Raw genomic sequence first — 23,270 nt, forward strand, 5'->3', positions numbered from 1 at the left:
CGAGCTTTGTTCCCCTGTTCAAATGTATGTTTTACTTGAAGTTGTGCTCAATGTTTTAAATGTGTTAAATTAGTAACATTAGTAACACTCTACCATATGACTGGTTAAGTTTGGGGGCGTGGCATTATCTTTCCTGTCATTTGAAATGTGTCACTAAATTGTTTAAAAAATCTATAATGTGATATGTTTTAATGATTGCAGAACTGAAGTTAAGAAATTAGCTTTTCAAAGTACCAGTTCAGTTATTCCTTCTATGGAACAAACAATGTGTTGGAGACTTTTACATTCCCTCAATGTGATAAGAGTTGTAAAAAAAAAAAAAAAAAGCATTTTTAAGCACTTGATTATAAGCTCTAGCACTTTTCAAATCGTAAACACAGTTAATAGTCAAGCATTTTCAGGTGCCTGTACAAACCCTGATAACAGCAGTAATTAATTCAAATACTGCAAGTAAATATGCAGTATTTGCAGTGAAAAAATAAAATTAATCTCATAGGGTATGTACATTTTTTAGATAAGTAACATTCAATTAATATTTATGTACAATTTTGACAAAAAAAAATTAAAACTGGCAGTGCTTCCATATTTGAGTTGCCCCTGCCTTGAAAAGTGGTCCATTCTGGTAGTTGACCAGGTAACAGGCCACACTGAAGAGCTCATCAATGCTTCCACACACAGAAACTGGTATCACGCTGTCAAAAAGTTTGTTCTCTTTTACCCTCCTGATGCACTGTTCCACACGAACTCCCAACCGTGCATCCTTTCGATTCGTCTGGGTTTTCCCTGCCAGAAATGCAGGCCGACAAACTTTGCAAGGAGCTAAATTGTCAACAAGGAATCCCTTATAAACCATTATTGCCATGTCCGGCCTGAGAAGGCTTGTGATGCCAGACAGTTTGAAGATCTCTCGGTCACTCATTGATCCAGCGTACAATTCAGAAACAAATGTAATAGCACCATGTGGGGCCATGCCAATGATTGCCTTGAATGTAGAGTGGGATTTGTAAGTAGAACACACCTTACATTGCAGCAAAAGATCAGATGGTGTTTGGCAAAAGACTTCAATGCAATCAAGGACCACTTGTGTGTCAGGGAATGCAGCAAACTTTTGGGGAAGATGAGCCCTCACAAATTCCCGCGGCAACCACAGACGCTGGCTTCCTAGCAGGTGGTACAGGAAGTTTGTCCAGGTGGTAATAATCCTGCTTACTGTCGAGCGATGAATACCGAACGTTTGAGCAAGATCTCGAGGATGCAGTCCCACGGAAAGGTACATCAAAAACAGCAGCAGTTCGTCAATAGGTGGAAGTTTCTGCAAAAAAAAAGTTATGGTATGTCACTGGACACATTTCAATATATAAACATGAGAAATTATTCTACCTTTTGTGATTACAGAGCAGATGCACAATGCATAGAGATCAGTGAGACATAATATCCAACTGTTATATACTGTGTTATTCAACAGTTTTCCAGTACAGTAGATATGTTCATTATATAATACAGCACAAACTCTTTATGTGAAGTAAGCTCCATACGGTGGATGTGTGAGAGCTGTCTGAGCTGGTTTCAGAGACTCTGGTGTTGGTGACTCGGATCATCTTGGTCTTGACTGCAGGCTCAATTAATTTCCAAAAGTACTGGAAATGTTGGTATGAGGCAAATCTGTGAACATAAGAAAGTAACCACTTGTTCATACACACAAAAACAAAACAACCAAATTCTCTAAAGTGTTACAGGTAAAGCTGGAACTTTATATTTGCACCTGTTAACATGTTAAAAGCAAAGTGATGTATTGTAAGAAGTATGAAGAAGAAAGAAGGAATTTGGTTAGTAACCTTAATAAGGTTTAGAGTTAAATTGACCTGGTGAATATTCTGCAGAAGAATTCAAACAATGAATGTTATCACTATTTATTTAAATATATAATAATAACAGGAATAATTAGGAGGTTTTAGCGTTTCTAAATTAATATATATATATATATATATATATATACATATATATATATATACAGAGAGATATGTAAGTATAAACACACAGTGCCACTCTGACCCACACTCCTCACCAGTTGGTGGCGGTAATGCGCACCGAAAAGTTTGTTGCCAACCGCCAATAAGCTCCACAAGAAGAAGACGATTTTGGAGTCAGTCTCGTGTCTTGAGCGTTTCTATTTGCGACGAGCTCTTTAAAAAGTGAGTAACTTTTAGTAAGTAAAAAAAAAAACGACATGTACACAATAACGAATAATGGTTAGCTTTATAGTTAAACTCCTCTACAAAGTAGTTTTAAAAAAAATCGAAAAAAATGTGTACTTTATTAATAGGCTTATGTATTAAACCAAAAATGTAATTTAAAGTTGGGATTTTAAATACTGGAACGCATAGAAAATGCTATCTATTCCTATTTTTAATGTTTCTAGTGTGTATTAGCTTTCTCCTGGTAAGGCAACAGCTGCAAGTTAACCTTGAGGCCTTGGCCGCTCACGCTCCCATAGCTGTGCTTTTGCTATTCCTTCCAGTGAAATGTGGTTGGTGACGAAAATGTAGTGATTTTCTTTTTGTGTTTTTTAAAATGACTCGACCCCCAGTAAGACAGAAGCTTTTTCTAGCCGCTGTGAAGTTCAAGGGGATCCTAAAATGACGGGTCGGGCACGCGCAAGATCAAGAGGCAGAGCACGTGGTCAGGACACAGCGCCTGGAGCGGTAAGGTTCACTCCGTTTCACCGTCGACATTTTAACAGGCGAAAAAAAGAAAAAAAAAAGTAATAAAACAGAACAGATTTTGCAAATAGGAACAACATTTAAAGGTTATGTAGTAAGGTTTTGTACTACTTAAAAGAAGAAACGATGATATTAATGTACATTTCCTGTGCAATAGAAATCATTCAGTAGATGCACAATATTATTTTTATGATAAAATGTTAAATTTTAAAATCTCATCCTATGCCTTTAAAAAAAATGATATATATATATAATTTTTTTGTTTTTAACCGTATTGGTACATCTCTTGGAACATTTCTAATCTACACAGTTTATTTAGTTTTAAGAAGAGCTGTGTGGAATGAAAAAATAAACATCTTTTTATCAGTGGGGGGAAAAAAAAGTTTTAGTTTTGAAAATGACCTGAACATCACATCACATTAAATCTCGCCAATGAGTAAATAGAAGAATTTAGAAAGCATAACCATCCAAAACTACAGCTGAAGCTAACTTCTAAGTCAAAATGTTAGAAAGATGAATAAATTGCATAATATATAATTGCGTAATACATGCCTTCAACATATTGTTCTTTTGCTATATGTACAAAATACAAAATTTTCTACACTCAGTTTCAGACGAGAAAGCTTATTTCATAAATATATTAACACCATTGGACAGCAGATGCTTGTGTCAATTAACAGTTACATTAAGAAAGTAGAGCACATCACCCCAGTTCTAAAGTCCTTACACGGGCTCCCTATATCTCAGAGAATAAACTTTAAAATCCTTTTGTTCGTTTATAAATCCCTAAATGGATTAGCACCTAAATACATCACAGACTTGTTATCAGTGTATGAACCCTCCAGACCACTAAGGTCGTCTGGCCTCAGCCTGCTCTGCAGACCCAGAACCAGACATGGAGATGCAGCATTTAGTTCCTATGCTCCATTGATCTGGCACAAACTTCCAGAAAACTGTAAAAGTGCAGAAAGCCTGAGTTCCTTTAAATCAAGGTTAAAACCACATTTGTGTAGGATTGCCTTCGACTGTTCTAATTGAACTATATTACTGAAACATCACTAGTTCAACTTTGTAGTCCAACTGTTTTTACTTGTTTGCTTTTAATTTTTATTTTCCCATGTTCCAGGGCAGTCAAACTTTTTTAAAGTAGCAGGCTACACACTATCAGGTAGGAGGGTGCACTTATGCCGGTACCCAAGCCCCGGAGGGGAGAATAGGGTGTTTTCAGCTGACGTCACGCTCACGTGACTACTCAGCGCGTCCGCCATATTGGGTGGCAGTCGTTTCGCACCGTTGACCTGCATTGTATGACGCCTTAGGCAGTATTGGAAGTGAACAATGGGGAAAACGTGTTTAATGGTTGGTTGCACGGCCCGTGGAGGTGGAGATCAACGCTTTCTATCGCCTACCAGCCGTAATAGTGAATCAGTGTGAGAAAAAAAAAAACAGCTGTCTGAACAACGCCGTCACCTATGGCTGACACGGATATCCAGGTCCGATTTGGACGGTGTTAAGCTGGAATACGCCAGAGTCTGCGGTGCTCACTTTGTCACAGGTAATTAACTGTTAAGTATTTAAAACATATAAGAAGAATATATTAATAATAGGGCTTGGGCGTTATGACTTATTACTTTCCACGGCTGTCGTGTTGACTGCCTCCGCCGCCTCTACTGCCTATTACTACCGCATACTGTACTCCCTCTCTCAGCCGTGTTTTAATTTGATTAATTTCACCTTAACTTGATTTCAACCATGGTAAACCGTTGCTGTATTGTGGGCTGTAACAGCGCAACACATGATCGCCATGGGAAAAACATAGAAACAGATTAATTTTCCACCGCTTTCCTGCCTGGAGGCGCAACCACGGAGAACAACTGTTAGCGATAACAAAGAGTCGTCGGCTCGCTTGGATCGCGGCTGTAAGTCGACCGAACATAACTTTCCACAGTATCCCGATGTCAATGAGAGTGTGTTCTAAACGTTTGAAACACATAGCAGCAAGTTAAAAGTACATTACATGCGCGAGTGGTTGTTAGCGCTAACGGTTAGCATGAGCCAGAGCCCGGCTGAGCGCAGCTTACCTTTGAACGAGTTACAGAGATAAAGAGATCGTTGGCTCGCTTGGATCGCGGCTGTAAGACCGAACATAACTTTCCACAGTATCCCGATGTCAATGAGAGTGTGTTCTAAACGTTTGAAACACATAGCAGCAAGTTAAAAGTACATTACATGCGCGAGTGGTTGTTAGCGCTAACGGTTAGCATGTGCTAACCCGTCTGTACGCAGCTTACCTTTGAACGAGTTACTGTGTTCCCACTGTTTGCTGGCTTTATGATCTGCAGCTCCTACCGGCGCCAATACGGTAAATACAACTTAATTTTGCACTGGTCATTGTTCTGCTTAAATAATTAAAGCCGCGAGCGGCGTCGATCGGCCTTGCAGCCAAGCGCCTTCGCGCACCGCCCGCCGCTGGCGGGCGGTGCAACACATTTGCGTCGGATTGTTTACATTTTTACCATCTTATTAAAACTCACCCGTCCACGTATGATGGCGATTTCCTTGATGTACATAACCAGATGTGAACTGGTTGTGAGCCTCTAGATCCTTGTAAGCTCTCATTTCCTCAAGAGTGTGCAGAGGGTTTTCACCGAACACCAGGTAATGCACTATGTCGCTGTGCTCTACATTTGGCCAATCATCTGGATTACGGCTAAACAAGGCACCGTGGAGGGCATACGGGTCCATATGGTCGATCACGGAACATTTCCTCAGATATACGTCCTTATCTGGTCGCTCTAGCGTGCTGGCGTACTTATCCATTCGCGATACGATAATACGTGTAAGACAACTAGAGATAAGGAAGTGTGCCACCCAATATGGCGGACCGGAAGTTGGCCAGTGACGTCAGTGAAAACACCCTATTTTGAAAAATAGTCTCCCTGATGTATTTTGGAAGCTTTCAAGACAGGTGATTAAACAATAGAGTCAGAGTGCATGTTTCAAATTGAATAAAAGGCAAAAAATGTGAATGATCAATTCTTCAAAAAACACCTTTGTTTTTTTATCATTATTCTTAAAACATTTTTTCACATGTTATCATCATGTTTTAACAAGGTAAGGTAATCTCCATTTGCATAAAATGAATTTATGCAAATGGAGATTTTTAGGATGTATAATCAGGGAAATGTAGGCGGCGGCAAGAGCTGCTATAGGCGGCGATTTTCCGCCGTTGACCAGCTACTTTTGACTGCCCTGATGTTCTATTGTTTCTACATTTTATTCCTACTTGCTTTACAGTGTTTCCCGCAGGAATTTGTTTAGGCGAGGCGGTGAGTTGTTGGCCGGAACAAGATTTGCGCGGGCGACTGACTGACGGAGGGGGGGGGGGGGGGGACACGCGGAGCGGGGGGGCGTATCTATTTATTTTCGCCTGTTTCTTTCCTGCCAATCACTGTATGCACGCGCGAAAGCAACAACAAACAACCGCGTGTTAATGTCAAATAAACATTAAAGTATATCGAGTTCTTTTTTTTTTTTTTTGGAATGTTATCGAGGCGGTAGCGTGAGTTTGGCGAGGCAGCCGCCTCGCAAAGATAGCGCTGCGGGAAACACTGCTTTTGTTCTGTTTTATTTTCTTATATTTTAAAAATGTAAAGCACTTTGCATTGTCTCTGTATTGAAATGTGCTATACAAATAAATTTGCCTTGCATAATGTTGATGCAAAATAACTTGAACACAAAAAAACCCAGAAATATGGTAATAAAGCTAAATTATGTACATGTTAGCGATAGATGGCTTTAAATTGAACAAATAAGGAACTTACCAACACCGTAGAGAAATGAATGGAAAAAAACATGGATTCAACAGGTTGATAAAGTCAAAGATTGTTACTCTAAACCAGTGGTCACCAACCTTTCTGAAACCGAGAGCTACTTCATCGTAACTGTGTCATACAAAGGGCTACCTGTACTGACTGCATGAGTCAACATTCACCAATAAACATTAGCAATGCTCTTTTTTAAGATATTGTATTTTTTAAATCTATATAAATACAAGTGTATTTACAAAAGTTGAGCAACAGGCTAAAATAAGTTTAGTCTAGTATTAGAACGGGCTTGAGGGCACCACATGTGCTCCTTGGGGGCTACCTGGTGCCGGCGGGCACCATGTTGGTGACCCCTGCTCTAAACAGACCCTGCTGCAGAAAGAAATTAAAGGGGGGGGGGCTTCCCATTTCTTCAGGTGGCACACTTTTTCAGCAAACAAAGAAAACGATAGTGTAGTGCTGTGTCTATTCAAATAATTAAAAAGTTAATTGTAAATAAGTGTAAACATAATCACTGATGTCAGCCTGAACATTGACTGAAGTAAACATTCATACTTACAGCTAGAGAGCACAGAGATCAAAACAAATCATGCTACCATTCCTGGTACAAGTAATCCGTGTGTGCGTTAGCATTGGCGTTATATTTGTGCCTTTGACTTGAGTGCGCAGGAACCAATCCGAGCTCGCAGTGAGACAGATATTCAGATTTCAAACATCACATGCGAGCGCTCAACTCCGATAAACTCTTCTCAACCCACTGTCCATGCGGTCGGTTCCATGTTTGCTCGCCCGCTCGACCTGCTGCTTCCAGGCTCAACACCAGCCGTGCGCTTGCTGGCTGTCTCTCCACTCCCGACTTCAAAAACTGTCCACTCCAACAGCCGATCACACAGGTTTTTTTTCATCCAATCAGGTAATTGCTTGCAAATACTGCATTCATATGGATTAAATCAAAATTCTGCAGCTTTTGGCAGAAATTACTAAACATAATGGTGGGATTAAAGAAAAAAAGAAACACACAGTTTGAATATTTTAGACTAAAATATTTACACTAAAATATTTCCTTAGGCTGTTTCCAGCTTCTGGGAGGTGATGCAAAAGTTTCTTGAGATCATAATCATTATTTAAAGAGCACTTTAACACGAGGTAAAGCAAAGTGCGAAACATCAGAAATACATTAGATAAGAGATAATATCTAATAATATTTAATAATATTACTAGGCTAAACACTCAACAATTTTAAATAATTAAAACTTGATTTTAAACATAATAGAACCAGCTGGCACATCACAAATAAGAGTACCAAGAAAAGTTGAGATAAAGATAAAATCTCAGTAAGGTTGAAGGCCAATGAGTAAAAATAGATTTTAAGGCAGCAGAGGGCCTGTCAAGTGTACAAAGGTAAGTTTTTCTATAACTTATGGGGCCCAATAGAGAAGGCCCTGTTCTCTCTAAGTTTCTGCTCAGAACTGTGAATGACCATGAGCAGTTGGTCAGCAGATGTGAATGAGCAAACAGAGGTGTAAAGGAGAAGCTCATTTAAGTAAGGTGGGCAAAGCTGTTCAAAACCTTAAAAACAAGCAGTTCTTTAAACTGAACTCTTAGATAAGCAGGCAACCAGTGAAGGGAGGACAGGATGGGGTAATGTGCTTTATTTTATGTTTTTTAATGAATTTTCTAAACCTCAAAGAGACGACATATGACTATTATGAATTTGGCTGCCTTTATGTCGCCAAATAATTCATGGAGATTGTAGCTAGGTACAAAATAATTAACGGGATTCCAGCTGATAAGGACATGTCACGACAGCCCTGGTTCAGGTCCCAAGCCTTTTGGTCTGGCACTGTCGGGGCTTCACCTGGGCTCAACGCTGGCTTTAAGGTAAACCAGGTCTTTTCCCACAGACTTAATCATTACAGGCCTTTATTGCTGTGGAGGAACTGGTGTGCTTCGCCGCTTTTCATGTTTTGCATAGCCTCACCATCAGAATCCACGCCTGTTATTACGTAGCTAAAGATGCTAGCATAAGTTATCCTTGACCACTTCTTTACCTCATCCTCCCAATCTGTCATAGAGGAGGGAAGGGCAGTGATATTTCACCTCGTCTGATCCCTGTATTGTTGTGCTCCCATCTCGCCATCATGCACCTAGCCGCATGCTAATTTTAGCTTGTAAGTTAGGCTAATGAAGGCTAATACGTAGTACCCGGCTCCAAACCGGATGTTTTGCCCATAACTTTTTGGCCATGCCCACAACCTGGAAGCTGTGCCAGGAAAGTCGTGAATAAGCACCTGTGCCATCTTTGGCCGAGATGGCTGATGTTGTGGTCAATTGAATACTGGCGGTGCTTTCACTCTAGTGGTAGCATGAGACGGAGTCTACAACCCACACAAGTAACTTAGCCGACCAACCGGGGATTGCCTCATGATTCGCAATTATGTTTCTATTGAAAACACGAAGAGTAACACGCTAGCTCAGGCTAATTTAGCATGACATGCTTTTTTTTTTTTTTTGAAGACAGGTCGGAATGTAAAACCATGTCCCCCATTTGACTGGGTCAGATAAAAATAATTCCACTTGCGCTTTTCTGCAACAAAGAAGGCAGAGCTGCAGTCTCATTGGCTGTCAGTGAATATTGCAGCCACCTCCACCCGATGAGCAGCTGCACACCAAGACACTTGGTAAATAATATGACAAGGATTTTGATGCATTCAGATTATTAAGTAAACTACGTCAAAAATTTAATAAAAATAAACTGCAGCTACAACATAGACGGAGAGCTGTTTCTGTGAGGCCAGAGAAAGGTGATTTCTCAGAGTTTTTCATGAAGTTATTTTTTATTTTTACATGGAGTGGAGCGCGATGTAAAGCAACACCTGTCATACAGATAAGGTACAGCAGCCAAGATTAACTAAAACAATATTTAACTTTACGCAAAGGTTTAATATTTTTCTAATAAAAAAAAAGCAAGTTACCATTTTTTTCTGATCTAGTTTGGACACTTTTATTAAACTTCCCATCCATCGATTTTCTATACTGGCTTTCCGTACAGGGGTTGTGATAATTAATTGTTGAGCAATAACAGGCAAAGCAGAGACTGTTTATTGTAATGTGTGATCTGTGTTAAATTAAAATGTATGACCTCATCATAGTGTTTGGGTGAGGATTATGTGTCCCGCATTGTCCAAGGCTGTGGTTGGCCTTGTATATTCATAGGATTGATTTATACTGAAGGTGACGCCACGGCTCTGAAGCTGAAAGGTGGGAGGCATACTGGAATTTTCAATGGATATTTTAAAACTTGGTTAAAGTTGACTTTGCAAAATAAGCAACGGTGGTACGTAATGTGGCATGACGTCCACGGCCCCAGCGATGTATGTGATGTCTAGAAAACCTTTTCAGTCAAATTGATTATTTTTGCTTTAACTCCTGTCATACAGGCACATGGAGGCCACACACTACTGCTCCTCATTTTGACTAGTTTAGAGGACATTACATCAAAGTTGGAGCCACCTGTAGTGTTTTTTTCCACTTTTATTATGAGAGTGGCTCCAAATCCAGACCCCCATGGGTTAATACATTTGATTTCCATTGATAATATTTGTGTGGTTGTTGTCAGCAGCACATTCAACTATATTAAGAACAATGTATTTAATATTTCATTCATTCAGATCTAGGATGTTATTTTAGTGATCTCTTTATTTTTTTGAGCAATGTATTTGCGTGGACATGCTAAATGCATGTCCACATAATAAAGTAGTATATTTTTGTTACATAGGTAACTATCTCCAAATCAAGTTCCCTAAAGAATCTGACATTTTAACTTTTGCCTTTTGCAGAGCCAGGCCCATGAGCCAGCACCAGCCCCTGCCCCTCCATCCGAGGGGGAGCTGGTTGGTCGAGGTCGGCAGAAGGGTGTTCCTGGAGCCATAGCCAGAGAAGGTACAGTAAATGTTGTTTTTAGGTGTTTTAGTAAAGAGCCTTGGGTGATGATGTGGATACTGGAGATAAGGGATTACAATTTAAAAATGTACGTTTGTAGGGATGGGTCCGTTCCAGTATTGGGCCCCGATACTAACATATTTTACAGATCAGAAAATTCCGATCCATGAGGGCTGTCCACGTACTTTATAGTCAAGCAATTTCCTACATTTCTTGTTACAAATTCATACATTTCCCACGCTTCCTGCTGGTTTGACAAAGCAGGGGACGTATATTAAATAAAATAAAAAAACTAAAATTAGAAGTGATGATAATAAAGTTAGGTGAAGTCTTGAACTGCAGGGATGTTTACCCTTTATGGAAATCTAAATCTCTCTGGGATTTCATAAATACAGTCGTTCTGAAACCTGCGCAGTTGCCCATTTGTTTTCAGGCTAGCATTTTTCCTGTAAACACAGTTTACCTTTTTTTCTGACTTCTTTTGTGAGCTTAAACTTATCCCAAGTTGCATGTTAGGATACCTGCTTACATTCATACATATCATTGAAATGAGTGTATTACAGTCTGTTAAGAAAACCAACAATATGACAAGATTAAAGCAAAGAGAGCTCTGGTATGTGAAAAGTGACGGTATCAGCAGATACCCTTCTGGTATCGGGATCAGATCAGAAATGAAAAATTTGGATCAGTGCATTCCTAATAGACAGGTTTATGTGACTTGTTAGACAATCCCTCTAAAAATGAGTCCACATCGATTGATTTCTGTGAAATGTGCAGAAGAATGGTGGGGCGTTGGTCGCTGTGACTGCATACATAAACTGTGACATCATCAAATAGGAGGAGCTTCCATCTGCTTCCAGTTTCAGCTCAACAGAGCAGACCTAGATTTTACAGAGAGTCACGGTTCTGTATTTAATGTGGAAAGTCGAAGAATGGCGGCGTCGTCCCCGCAGGTCCACAAGAAGTTCCCAGTTCAGAGTCCAGGAGCTACGGCTGGATCACGGTCGCTGCCTGCCGTGCTTCCATCTGTCCGTGATCTGAAGCGGTTATCCTGCTTTGGGGACGGATCATCCGTATGGACAGCGGCAGACCAGATGAAGAGGCCAGGCAGAGAGAGCACGAGCGGGTTAGAGGCAGCGGCTGGCTGTGCCCCGCTGTGGCTCTCAGACAGGAGAGAGCAGGGCGGGGCCGGTAAGAGAGGTGGCGGCTGGACGGGAACAACTCTGCTGCTACAAGAGGATGACGAACGATGAGTGATTTTACAGGGCAACATCAAAAAGACTTTTTTCAAAGCCACCAACAAACCACTAAAAAATATTTGTTACTTCATCCCATGTCAACATACATTTTTCTGTCTTCCACTGTGGTTGAAAAAAGCTTCTTCACCATATGTCACAACCACACCCAGTCCCTGATTTGTTGACACAACAATTAACAAGAGGTCAGATTCTTGGCTCTGCTCACCGCACCGATTGCATCGCTCCAATCGTACGGGTCGCTCCTGACGGCGCCTATTGCACATGGATATATAAATCACCTGCTCAGGTCATTTCATCTGTGTTGGGTGTGAACGCACCGTAGCAATTGCTATTGTACAACTAAACTCTGCATTAACTTTAAGTTTTGCACCACAGTGTTCATTTACTGTTTTTAAATGGGTTTATCAGATGTCCTACAGATTTCAGCTGGATTTCAGCAAGTGAAGCTGGGAGAACGCGGTGGACGCCGACGGGACTTTCACGATATAGGAATATTCACCAGACAAGCAATGGAGCATGTGAAGGATTCAAAGACCGGTCAGTCCATTATCACAGGCGTATGTCAGAATATTCACATTTCTTTGTTTGAGAGGATGGTTCTGAAACTCATGTGCGCACATTTCTGCAGGATCGTCTGGTTCGAGCATAAAGTTGACCGCCAACTACTTCCGGATCATGTCTCGCCCTCAGTGGGTCCTGTATCAGTACCACGTGGACTTTAACCCCCCAATGGAGTCGAGGCGCCTGAGATCTGCTCTAGTCTTCCATCATAAAGAAGTGCTTGGTTCAGCGCTGAGCTTCGATGGAGCTCTGCTTTTCCTGCCTAACCGACTGCACAGCAAGGTACCTGCTGAGTCCGTTCAGCTGTACCTGTGGCGGCTCCTTAAGACGCTTTGATGGCTTTTAATTGGTTCAACCCCCACAGATTGAAACGTTTCAATAGATTTTAGGATATGATGTTGGTATAAAACTATTTTAATTTTGCAAAGACATACTCTATCAATATTTCTACTCTTTTCTATTTTCATTGTGTTGCATGAATTTATTAAGGGTTGTTTTGGTGAATGAACTATTCTACCTAAGCTAAATAAAAATGATTGCACTCACACAGTAAACTGTAACACAGTTATACCATGAGCCCATATAAAGGGGAAATATATGCTCACATACTCCCAGATATTTGATCACCCATCAAGTTAGTTGGGTAAAAGCCAACTAACTTGCTTTTACCCAATCAAGTTGTCCCATTGTTGCACTTTTGGGAACTTTACAATAACCTTCTTTTGATTGGATAACGTTTCTCTCTTCAGAATAGTTTTTTTTAATGAGGTTTAATTTTTAGGAGACAGTACTCCACAGTGAGACGAGGAATGGGGAGAAGGTTCAGATAACCATCACTTTGACGAACGAGCTGCCACCCACGTCACCAGTGTGTATTCAGTTTTACAACATCATATTCAGAAGGTAGGTCAGAGGGTTGAAATTACCTCAGCAGTCTATGAAACTCGCTTTAAATTCATTTGCTGACCATTCTAACGAGTCCGTGTAATGTTTGTCACCCTTGGGAACTGGTAGTCGTCGCATTCATGGTATTTAATTTCACAGGATCTTGAGACTCCTCCACATGCAGCAGATTGGACGCAACTACTACAACCCCCAGGATCCATTCGAGATTCGACAGCACAGGTATCGCCGCCATTTCTTTTATTTTTGCCTATGATTTTAAAATCAACATGTTTTTAAGATTAGTCAATTAAAAAACACTATTAAAAATGCAAAGCCTTTGTTCTCTTAATGAGTCAAATGTGACAGGATTCCTTTAGCGATATGAAGAAGGTATGCAGTTCTTTAGGATCTCGTCTCTTTACTGCAGCATCAGTGTCTTGGACAAAAATGCCTCACAAAGCTTTTCATGATGGATCAAAGCTTTGGTTTAAAAACTATTAGTTTCAACAAGTGGGTTAATCTAATGTTAGACCACACCATAATCAGACATGAAAATCACTCACCTTTCAGTGAAACTCGCTGTTTTGAATCCCAAATTGCTTGATTATTCTATCAGAGTGCTCTAGATTGGTGCTTTTAGATTAATTGGTACAAAATTTTCTTCTGCGGGAGCATGTCCCCGGACCCCCCTCCACCCCCCAGATGGGTTTAGTCATTCTCACCTTTCTCACTGATTTACTGTTGTAGCTTATGTTTTTTATTTTTAGACCTGTTCTGTTTTGAGTCTAAACTCTTTAAAGCCTACGGTGACAAAAAGTTTAATCCCCTACATGGCCAGTTTATGTCAGACTGGACGTTGTTGGTATGACCCCGTTCATGAGCCTCATTTCAGAGAGTCGGTCACATTGTTGGTGCACACTTAATGTTTGGTTCAAGAAGGGTGAAACCCATCTTAACCATAACCTTAAATGGACCCGTTTTACAGCACATATTTTGATGGAAACGGTCCCCAGCTCATCAGGCTCATCAACATATTTCACAGGAGACGAACTGACATGAATATTAAGAAGCTGGTATTTTATTTTTATGTTGTCCCATCAAGTGAAAATCTAACCCTTAATATCTTTTAATTACAAGACTGGTTTTATATTAGTAGGAATTAGTCATCACAAAGGACCTCAAAACTAAAAAAAAAACCTGTTCACGGAAAGTTGGAGTGTTAACGTTGCTCCCAAATAAAACTAATGTAGTAAGATTAGCACTCACCAGGGCTTTTTATATGAATTTTAGACTAACTGTTTGGCCGGGGTACTCCTCCTCCATCCTGAATTACGAGTCCGCCGTCATGATGTGCACCGACGTGAGCCACAAGGTGCTTCGCAGTGAGACTGTGCTCGACTTCATGACCAACCTGAGGCAGCAGGTTGGAAGTCAGCGCTACACTGAGATCTGCGCCAAGGAGCTTATTGGCCTGATCGTCCTCACAAAGTAAGACCTGCCAGCTCCTTTAAGTAGAATATAAGTTTTTATCCTGCTAGATATTTACCTGTTTTATACCTGCCATAACCTACTTAACCTTTTTTATTTTAAGGTACAACAACAAAACTTACAGGATTGATGACATTGCTTGGGATCACAACCCCAGCAACACGTTCACCAGGGGAGACACACAAATCTCCTTCAAGAACTACTACAAGAACGTAAGTAAGCGTTGAAACACGACACTCCTGGTGCACATGCACGGTGACGGATGCAGACATGAGACGGAGTTTTGAGCTCCATATTTGATTACATGTAAAACAACGTTTCTGACATCGTGGTAACGGTGAGAGTTTGACAGCCTGATTCTTTTCCTTCTTGTGCTGCGTCCTCTCTCTCTGTAGCAATACGGTTTGGACATCACCGATGGGAACCAGGTGCTGCTGGTCAGCCATGTGAAGAGGATGGGCCCTGCTGGAGCGCCCCCACCTGGCCCAGCTATGCTTGTGCCAGAACTGTGCTTCCTCACAGGTTTGTCTTCCTTCTTTATCTAACCTTAAGCTATAACATTTGAAGATTTGATTCTTTCATTTGTTACAGGAGTGTAAATGTATTTGCATCTATTTGAAGGTTCATTAAAAAGCCTAATGTCAGCGAAAACCGGGTAAAGTTCAGTTTGAACTGTAGCCCCCCTTATTCCTACAAAAAAAGCCTGGACTCGCGTGATGAATTAGTCAATTGTTATTATCAAATTATGTCTTTTTAGTCGTGATACATTGCACAGAAAGCATTTTTCTCAACCAGAAAAAAGATTATTCAGGTATAGTTTAATATCTACTGTGCTGACAACTTCAATTACAGTGAACCCACATTTTCCTGTTTCCTTACCCTTTCCAATGTCGTCACCATGCTCAGCACCTCAGCCACTAAATATGTACATCAGGCATAGATACTGAAGGCAACGAGAATCTATCTAACTGGCCAAACATGTTGTTGATATGCTGAGCGGTATCGCATGGGACTCGTGTAGTGTATCGTACTAAGTATTGTCCAGACGGTCTTTTGTGATTGCCATATTTCACACACTGATTTGATATATTCTGGAGCGCTAGTGACCTAGACAGCAAGATGAATTATCATGGAATTTGTACGTTCACAAATAAATATTTGTGAACGTACAAATACATAAATAAGCGCATGAGAATCCATCTTGTACCGCTCCGGCTTCAACCGCTTCTTTGATAGGTTCTACTATCAGGAAGTGCCTTGACTAGCTTACCTTCTTGTGGTTTCTCATGATGCATGCTGCTTATGTTTTAATTTGATAACAGGATTGGCTAAAACCGAGCTTTGGTAGGCGGGCACTAGGTGTCACTTTGTCCAATCAGCTCAGAGAGTTCTGACGAATTTCCCTCCTTTCCCCAAACAGATTTGATGGCAGCAGTCCCAGATTAATAATGTGCAGAACGTAGAGTGCTACATATTATCAGTCTGGCTGTCCAGGATGGAGCTCTAGTTGTTGGCACTTAAAAGTACTGATGTCATCCAGAATTTGAAATGGAGTTGATAGTGAAACATCTTTTCTAGGCTTGACCGATAAGATGCGAAGTGACTTTGCCATAATGAAGGAGTTGAGTTCGCACACCAGACTAAACCCAGACCAGAGGGAGACACGGCTCAACAGATTTATAACCAGCATTCACAAGTAGGTGGAAACCGATATGTGAATCAATGTAAATGCTTTAAGACGGCTCTCTTTAACCTCAGTCCTTGAGGTCCGGTGTCCTGCAGCTTTTAGATGTGTCCCTGAGCCAACACCCCTTGAATGAGATTTTTGAATGACTCCTCAATCTGCAGTCAAGTTCTCCAGAGTCCTGCTAATGACCGGATTTCTTGACTCAGTCGTGTTGAAGCAAGAACACATATAAAAGTTGCAGGACAGCGGACCTCATGGACCAGAGTTGACGACCCCTGCTTGGAAATGCTTCCAAGTCTTGGAAAAAAAAAAAAAAAACATTTTTTTTTCTTTTAAGGTGTTAGATGAAATTGTCTTAACCCATCCCATTGTGTCAATGTACAGTATCTCACAATATACAGTAACTCCTCACATTTTTGTAAATGTTTTACTGCATCATTTGATTATAAGTCACTGACGTTTCGACGCATTGATGCAACGTAGTCGGTGTACAGCTTGTATAACGGCGTAACCAGCTGTCCCCTCAAATTAACTCAACGTTGTCTAAACTGCTGGCAACAAAAGTAAGTACACCCCAAGCTGAAAATGTCCATATTATGCCCAAATGTTTCATATTTTGTGTGGCCACCATTATTTTTCCAGCATTGCTTTGGGTTTCTTGGGCATGGAGTTTATTAGAGCTTTACAGGTTGTCTTCATTCGTCCACGAAGACATCACTAAAGTGGTGGATGTTAGAGACAGGGCTGGACGATAATTCAATAACTATATATCGATCGATAGTATATTGATGAAAGAAAAACAAGGATCAATAGAAAGTTCAATAGAATAACAGTTTTCCTTCCTTTTGCATTTAAGCAATGTAGGTTAATATTACAGTTATTACATTCTCCCAACCAATCACAAAGCAGACCCACAAACCAAGCCCCGCCCCCTTCAAAGGGTTCAGAGAACGTTCTTTGTTTCTTTTTTAAAAACTTGCAGTCCTGGTAAAAAGTTGGTTGAATAAAGGGTTGAGTTTGAATTGAGTGTCTGTGTGCTCTTTATCTATAAATAGGTCACTAAACAAAAGCAAAAAATGGGCAGGGCTGCACTTAAAATCTATGATCTGAATTTGTTGGTAATTATCAATATCGATCCGATATGATTTCTATGTCATCGATTTGCTATTTTTGTCCAGCCCTCATTGGAGACCTTGCACTCCTCTGCCTTCTGTTTGAGGATGCCCAACAGTGTTTAAGTCTGGCTAGTCCAGGACTTTAACCCTCAGCCTCTCTAGCAAGGCAGCGGTCGTCTTGAAGGTGTGTTTGGGGTCGTTATCACGTTGGAATACTGCCGACTCCAATGTGGCAAACCAGTTGGGCATTTTCATCAGGGCAGCAGTTTAGACTTTAATGGTTGTTATCTTGAGAGTAAATGTAGTTTTACAAGTTGTATACCGACAACGTTACATTATACCAGAGTCGTATCATCTGTGTTCGCCCGAAAAGATCGGACCAAAATGTGAGGGGTTCACTCGTTTTTGTGAGATATTGTGTTAAATGGCAAACACCAACTATTTGTCTGCCTCTAAGCAAATGTGTTCCTGAGCTTAGATCGAAGCTGTCAACACTTTGTTCTCCCTCCAAGGAACACTGAGGCCCAGGAAGAGTTGACGAAGTGGGGAATCAGCTTCGATAAGCAGCTTCTCAACCTGACGGGCAGAGTCCTCAGAGGAGAGAGGATTTTCCAAGGATCGCAATCGGTGCTTCTTTCCATCCAAACCTTTTGTTCTTGGAATCAGTTTTACTGCATCATGAATTCATATGATGACGGTTTGTGTTGCAGTACGAGTACAACCCCCAGTCAGCGGACTGGTCCAGAGAAATGCGTGGCCTGCCTGTGATGAGCGCTCCTCCACTGGAGAACTGGCTTTTGTTTCACTCCCGCCGTAACAGCAACGAGGCGCAGTCCCTCATGCAAACCCTCCACAAAGTCTCGGGTCCCCTCGGTATCCGCATGCAGAGGCCTACTGTGTAAGTACCGTGTTTGTCAGACCGTCCACAGCTCTCTGTCCGTCTCTGTCAGGAGGACAGAGTAGACACTGCCCTGTTTCTAACATAAAGCCAAAACATAACTTTTATATTGAATTAACTTACTAGGTTTATTGTTACTGGCATGTACGGTGGGCATGGGCTGCCTAAAGGCTCCTACATACTCGGCGTAATGTGCCCATACTGTGAGCTTGGCGGACTTCACGCTGACTCCAGTCATTTTACCCTTAGACGAGCGTACCGAGTATGTGGGGGTCTTTACATAAATGCACTTCTAGTTTAGGCATTACAGTCAGGCAGTGTTGTAGACAGCTCAGGGGTCTGATGAGGTAGTGACACAGTGTACCGTAATGCTCCATTCAGCAGAGAGGCTTCATTGCTAAGCAAAGTCGTACTTACACATTTTGAGCGCATTGCACCACATAAAATCCGTCAGTATGCAAAACTTTAATCATATATAAGGCACACCATAAATTTTTGAGAAACTTCGAAGATTTTAAGTGTGCTTTATAGTCTGAAAATATGGTAGCCCCATGCAATTATTCCACTTTATTTTAATACGCAACTTTCAGTTTCACATTTCTGAAACTTGTTGCCATTTGTCTCCTTTAACATTTTTAGCTGTTTCAAATAAGTTGTAGTTTAGTTGTTAATCCTCACTGGCAATAAAACCAGTTTTAAATTTTAATTTCTTGCAAAGTAGGTAAAATTGTATTCGATTTATTTTTTTGCTTCACGCCTTATTTTTCCCTTCCCACCCAGGATTGAGTTTGAAGATCATCAGCTGGCTCTCCTCAAAGCTCTGCAGCACAACGTTGTACCCGAAACACAAATGGTACGTGTCTGGATATTCTGGATCTTCAACAGGCAGAGGAAAACACTGTGAACTAGGAGTTGATTTCACATAGTCCAACACAGGAATAAAAGCGTTGCTTGTCAGTGATACTCAAAACAGAAAAGTGAATGTATTAAATATAAAGCATTCTAAACTAATAATGACCGTAGCAGATTGTCTTGCTAAGACTCTTCAAAAGGCTGTTAATCAATGTGTGAAACAGGGAAGCTGCCAGATATGTGAGATGGAGGAGCCTTTCTCCAAAGGTTGCCAATGTTTCATGAAAGCAGGTTTATCCAGATGTTTCTGGGGATCTCGTCCACCATTGTTCCGTCAGTCTTTATCCCACCTATATGGACCACTTATAAATTGAATAATAGCAAATGGTTTTGCAGTGTGTTTAATAAAGTGCCATCAATTAGATAATATTTAAGTCAAACTTAAAGGAAAATGTTCTTTAAACTTTGTGCATAAAAGACTAGAGAATTGCCCTTTGAGATTAAAGGAATAGCTTCGATTTATTTTTTTTTTTGATTGAAGGCACAAGAGCGCCACACAGTGCTCTGTCACACACACTACAGGTGACTAGACGGCAACGGGCTCTTGTTCCCTCATAGCCCCACGTTTGAAGTTAACCCCTGATTAGAAGAATAAAATTTGTTTTCTATTAGGATTATGCAGACTAAAAATCTAGTTTAGCTTTTACCTTTATAAGCAAACGGCACAGAACTGCTCTGTCACACAAATCTTACAGGTATGCCTCTAAAAATGTGAAAGTTTGCTACATTTGTGAAATGTGAAGGTCTTTGACTAAAATCTGTTTCAAGTATATATTTTTTTTAATTAATATTTGTAGGTGGTGGTTGTCCTTCCCAACCTCAACAAGGACAAGTATGACAGTGTAAAGAAGTACCTTTGTCTGGACTGTCCAACTCCAAGCCAGTGTGTGGTGGCCCGCACCCTGAGCCGACCTCAGGCTCTCATGACCGTGGCAACCAAGATTGCTCTGCAGATGGCCTGCAAGATGGGGGGAGAGCTGTGGAGTGTGGAGATCCCTGTAAGTTCTTTGAGTTGGTGTTTTTGCTTTTAGAAACCTAAACCTGGGCAGGAGAATCCAACTTTCTCTTAGTGATATGGACCGTTTCATTCCTGCCTAATATCTTGATGTCTTAAAGTTACACATTTCCATCCTTGGCCCTTTCTGGTTGATGTCTTCATAATGTTTTATTGAGATATTGCAAAGTTAAGCCTTGGAATTGTAAGAAAAATCAAGTGTAGCACCAACACACTTCAGCTGACCATCACACTGAACGACTAAACTAATGTGTGCAGCTCAAACAGTTGATGATCGTGGGCATCGACTGCTACCATGACATGTCCTCTGGGAAGCGCTCCATCGGCGCTCTGGTGGCGAGCCTGAACCCCACCATGAGCAGGTTGGTAACTAACAGACTGTCAGTGTGCATGCTCCTGCTCATTTTTGGCTTAACATTTGCACATTATTGGGTTGAATTGGTTTAAGACTTCTCAGTCTTTGTATTGAGGCATGTAGTAGCATGTTGCCTTTCTCCCAAGGTGGTACTCAAAGTGTGTCCTGCAGCACAAAGGTCAGGAAATCATGGATGGACTGAAAATGGCCTTAACTGGTAAGTAGTAGTGTAAACACAAATGTTTATGTTAGAAAATAGTCATATTTAACAGATAACTGGGCTTTTTCATGCAGGTGCCCTGAAAGACTACCTGAAGTTCAATAACTGCCTCCCATCACGCATCATTGTGTACCGGGACGGCGTAGGAGACGGCCAGCTGCACAGCGTCGTCAACTATGAGGTGGCACAGATTAACGACTCCATCAGGTCCATGGGCCAAGACTATGAGTGAGTTAGATGGTTCTAAGATTTCCTCAAAATGAAACGTGCATAAGCTTCTTTTTTTTTTTTTTTTTTTTTTTTTTTTCATTTGGAGGTACTATGAACTGGTGTCCTGTAATCAACACCTGTATTGGTCACGTCAGGGTTCCTCCCCAGTCTGTATCGAATTGGATGTGAGCCTTTTGCAGGTTTGGATAACCATGGGGAAAATATGCAGGAAATCTATCCTGAAGCAAAGAAGTGATGTTAGAAACACACACAGGGTGTGAAGTGCCTCTTAGATTTAAAGGGACAGCACCACAATGACCTGCTCTCAGACACACCTCAGATCAGGGGTAAAGACTGGGAACATGGGGCAAATTAATTAGGGACCAAAGCGTTGCAGTTCCACTTTATATAGGCCACAACTGATTGATTTAAAATGTGGAAAGGAGGAGTTGACCAGAATAATATTTCCTCTTTAAAGACCTGTTGCTCAAACGCAGGTGATCCAAGCAATTTATCCACTCAAAGCACTCTTCATTCCAGCTTCTGTTTAAAGCAGATATTTAGTGAGAATGACCTCTATTAAATATATAAACACTTGACCAGTGTTATTTTTCTAAACCTCTTCATGTTGTCACCATAGGCCTAAGTTAAGTGTGGTGGTGGTCAAGAAGCGCGTCAGCAGCAGGTTTTTCACCAATATCGGGGGCAAGCTGACCAACCCTCCACCCGGCACCGTCATCGACACAGAGATTACCCGTCCGGAGTGGTACGTGGTGCTCGTGGTTTTACGCCCACTCCTGTAGCCATGTCTTCATGTTGTAGTTGGAAATAAAACCAAATCTCAAATTTTCTCCCCACCAGGTACGACTTCTACATCGTGAGCCAGGCCGTCAGGTGTGGAAGCGTGTCGCCAACACACTACAACGTCGTCTACGACACCAGCGGACTCAAGCCTGATCACATGCAGCGGCTCACGTACAAGCTTTGCCACATGTACTACAACTGGCAGGTGGGCTGGGCTGATTCAAGTTTCTTTTTTCTGTGTGTGAAATCAATGAGCAGATAAATGTCAACCTTTTCTTCTCTGTACAAATTGGCTAGGAACAGCTTAATAGTTTAAAGAATTTCTTATTCAACCTAACAGAGTTGCTCAGTTAAAGTGAACATTAAAAGCATCTGCTTTGTTTAAAAGGAGGCTGTAAATTTGAACGTTATTACTTGTTGAAGTATTGAGTCGGGACTCTGTGCTGGTCTACACGGGCTCAGTGAAAATTATATCTAGAATGTAACGGAGCTCATCGTAAATCTTGGATATGATTAATCTCGTTTAATGGCAGCGATGGTTTATTTCTCTTAGATGATGTGCTTTTTTTTTTTTTTCCTCCCCGTCTGCGCTTTAGGGAATCATCCGGGTACCTGCTCCCTGCCAGTACGGCCATAAGCTGGCGTTCCTTGTTGGGCAGAGCCTTCACAAGCAGCCCAACGTGAAGCTCGACGACTATCTTTTCTACCTTTAAGAACCAGTTTGTCCTGTTCACTCTAGTTTCCCGTGTGATTTTCTGTTAGAAAAGCCTGTTTACATGGTACCAGACATGTTAAGTTGTCTTCAGGGGCACAGTTAGATATCTTTAACTAAAAGTCAAAAACGGCTCTTTGCTGTCTCCTTGTTCACCAGATGGATATTTTTTTTTCAAGCAAAATGTTAGTTGATATCAAAATGGATGAATAGAGATTTCTGGAGTTGACTGAGTAACATGTTAATTTGTAATTCTCAATAAATGTTCTTCAGTGTCCTCGGTGTATGTAAGCTGGCATTTCAAGACGACACAAACATTAAAAAATATTAAATTTATTTGTCTTTAAAAAAAAGATTGCACATGCACACCCACACAATAATTTGTAACCATCAGTATACGCTGATAAGTTCTTCTCAGAAAGCTAGCATACATTTGCAGACATAATATGCTCTTAAAGACACCATGGGGAAGCTTGCACTGTCTGATTAGAAAGTTAAATGTACAAAAAAGGCAGTTTGAAAATCAAGTATAAACATTTAAAAACAATTTTACAAATGGACAAAGTACAAAAAGATTTGCAGTCACTCAAATAAAAGCAAATGTCTGCGGACATGGTCCATAAAGAGGAACAGATGGTCATCAGTTTACTGTCGATTATC

The 23,270-nt window shown here is 40.9% G+C and overlaps 1 protein-coding gene across 2 annotated transcripts; it reads left to right on the forward strand.

Moving 5' to 3' along the window:
- The first annotated feature begins 2,075 nt into the window (after positions 1-2,075).
- Positions 2,076-22,887, forward strand: piwil1 (piwi-like RNA-mediated gene silencing 1). Of its 2 annotated transcripts, XM_021318361.2 has the most exons (21): positions 2,076-2,192; positions 2,588-2,702; positions 10,387-10,489; positions 12,157-12,285; positions 12,377-12,591; positions 13,091-13,212; positions 13,354-13,434; positions 14,485-14,682; positions 14,786-14,894; positions 15,078-15,204; positions 16,261-16,378; positions 17,997-18,111; positions 18,195-18,382; positions 19,163-19,235; positions 20,092-20,292; positions 20,568-20,671; positions 20,811-20,881; positions 20,959-21,112; positions 21,735-21,860; positions 21,956-22,103; positions 22,495-22,887. In XM_021318361.2, exons 2-21 carry the CDS (start codon positions 2,637-2,639, stop codon positions 22,609-22,611), a joined length of 2,565 nt encoding a protein of 854 aa, XP_021174036.2. In that variant the 5' UTR covers positions 2,076-2,192; positions 2,588-2,636; the 3' UTR covers positions 22,612-22,887. The 2 variants fall into 2 exon arrangements, with proteins under 2 accessions (XP_021174036.2, XP_021174038.2); XM_021318363.2 differs by lacking the exon at positions 2,076-2,192 and having other exon boundaries at positions 2,575-2,702.
- The last annotated feature ends 383 nt before the right edge of the window (positions 22,888-23,270 follow it).

This window comes from Fundulus heteroclitus, chromosome 12, assembly GCF_011125445.2.
Source record: "Fundulus heteroclitus isolate FHET01 chromosome 12, MU-UCD_Fhet_4.1, whole genome shotgun sequence".
NCBI classification, from domain to species: domain Eukaryota; kingdom Metazoa; phylum Chordata; class Actinopteri; order Cyprinodontiformes; family Fundulidae; genus Fundulus; species Fundulus heteroclitus.

Coding starts and splice junctions, on each gene's coding strand:
- piwil1 (XM_021318361.2), top strand. CDS start 2,637: ATGACGGGTCGGGCACGCGCAAGATCAAGAGGCAGAGCACGTGGTCAG. Junction 15,205..16,260: donor AGAACTGTGCTTCCTCACAG/GTTTGTCTTCCT, acceptor CATCTTTTCTAG/GCTTGACCGATAAGATGCGA. Junction 16,379..17,996: donor TTTATAACCAGCATTCACAA/GTAGGTGGAAAC, acceptor TCTCCCTCCAAG/GAACACTGAGGCCCAGGAAG.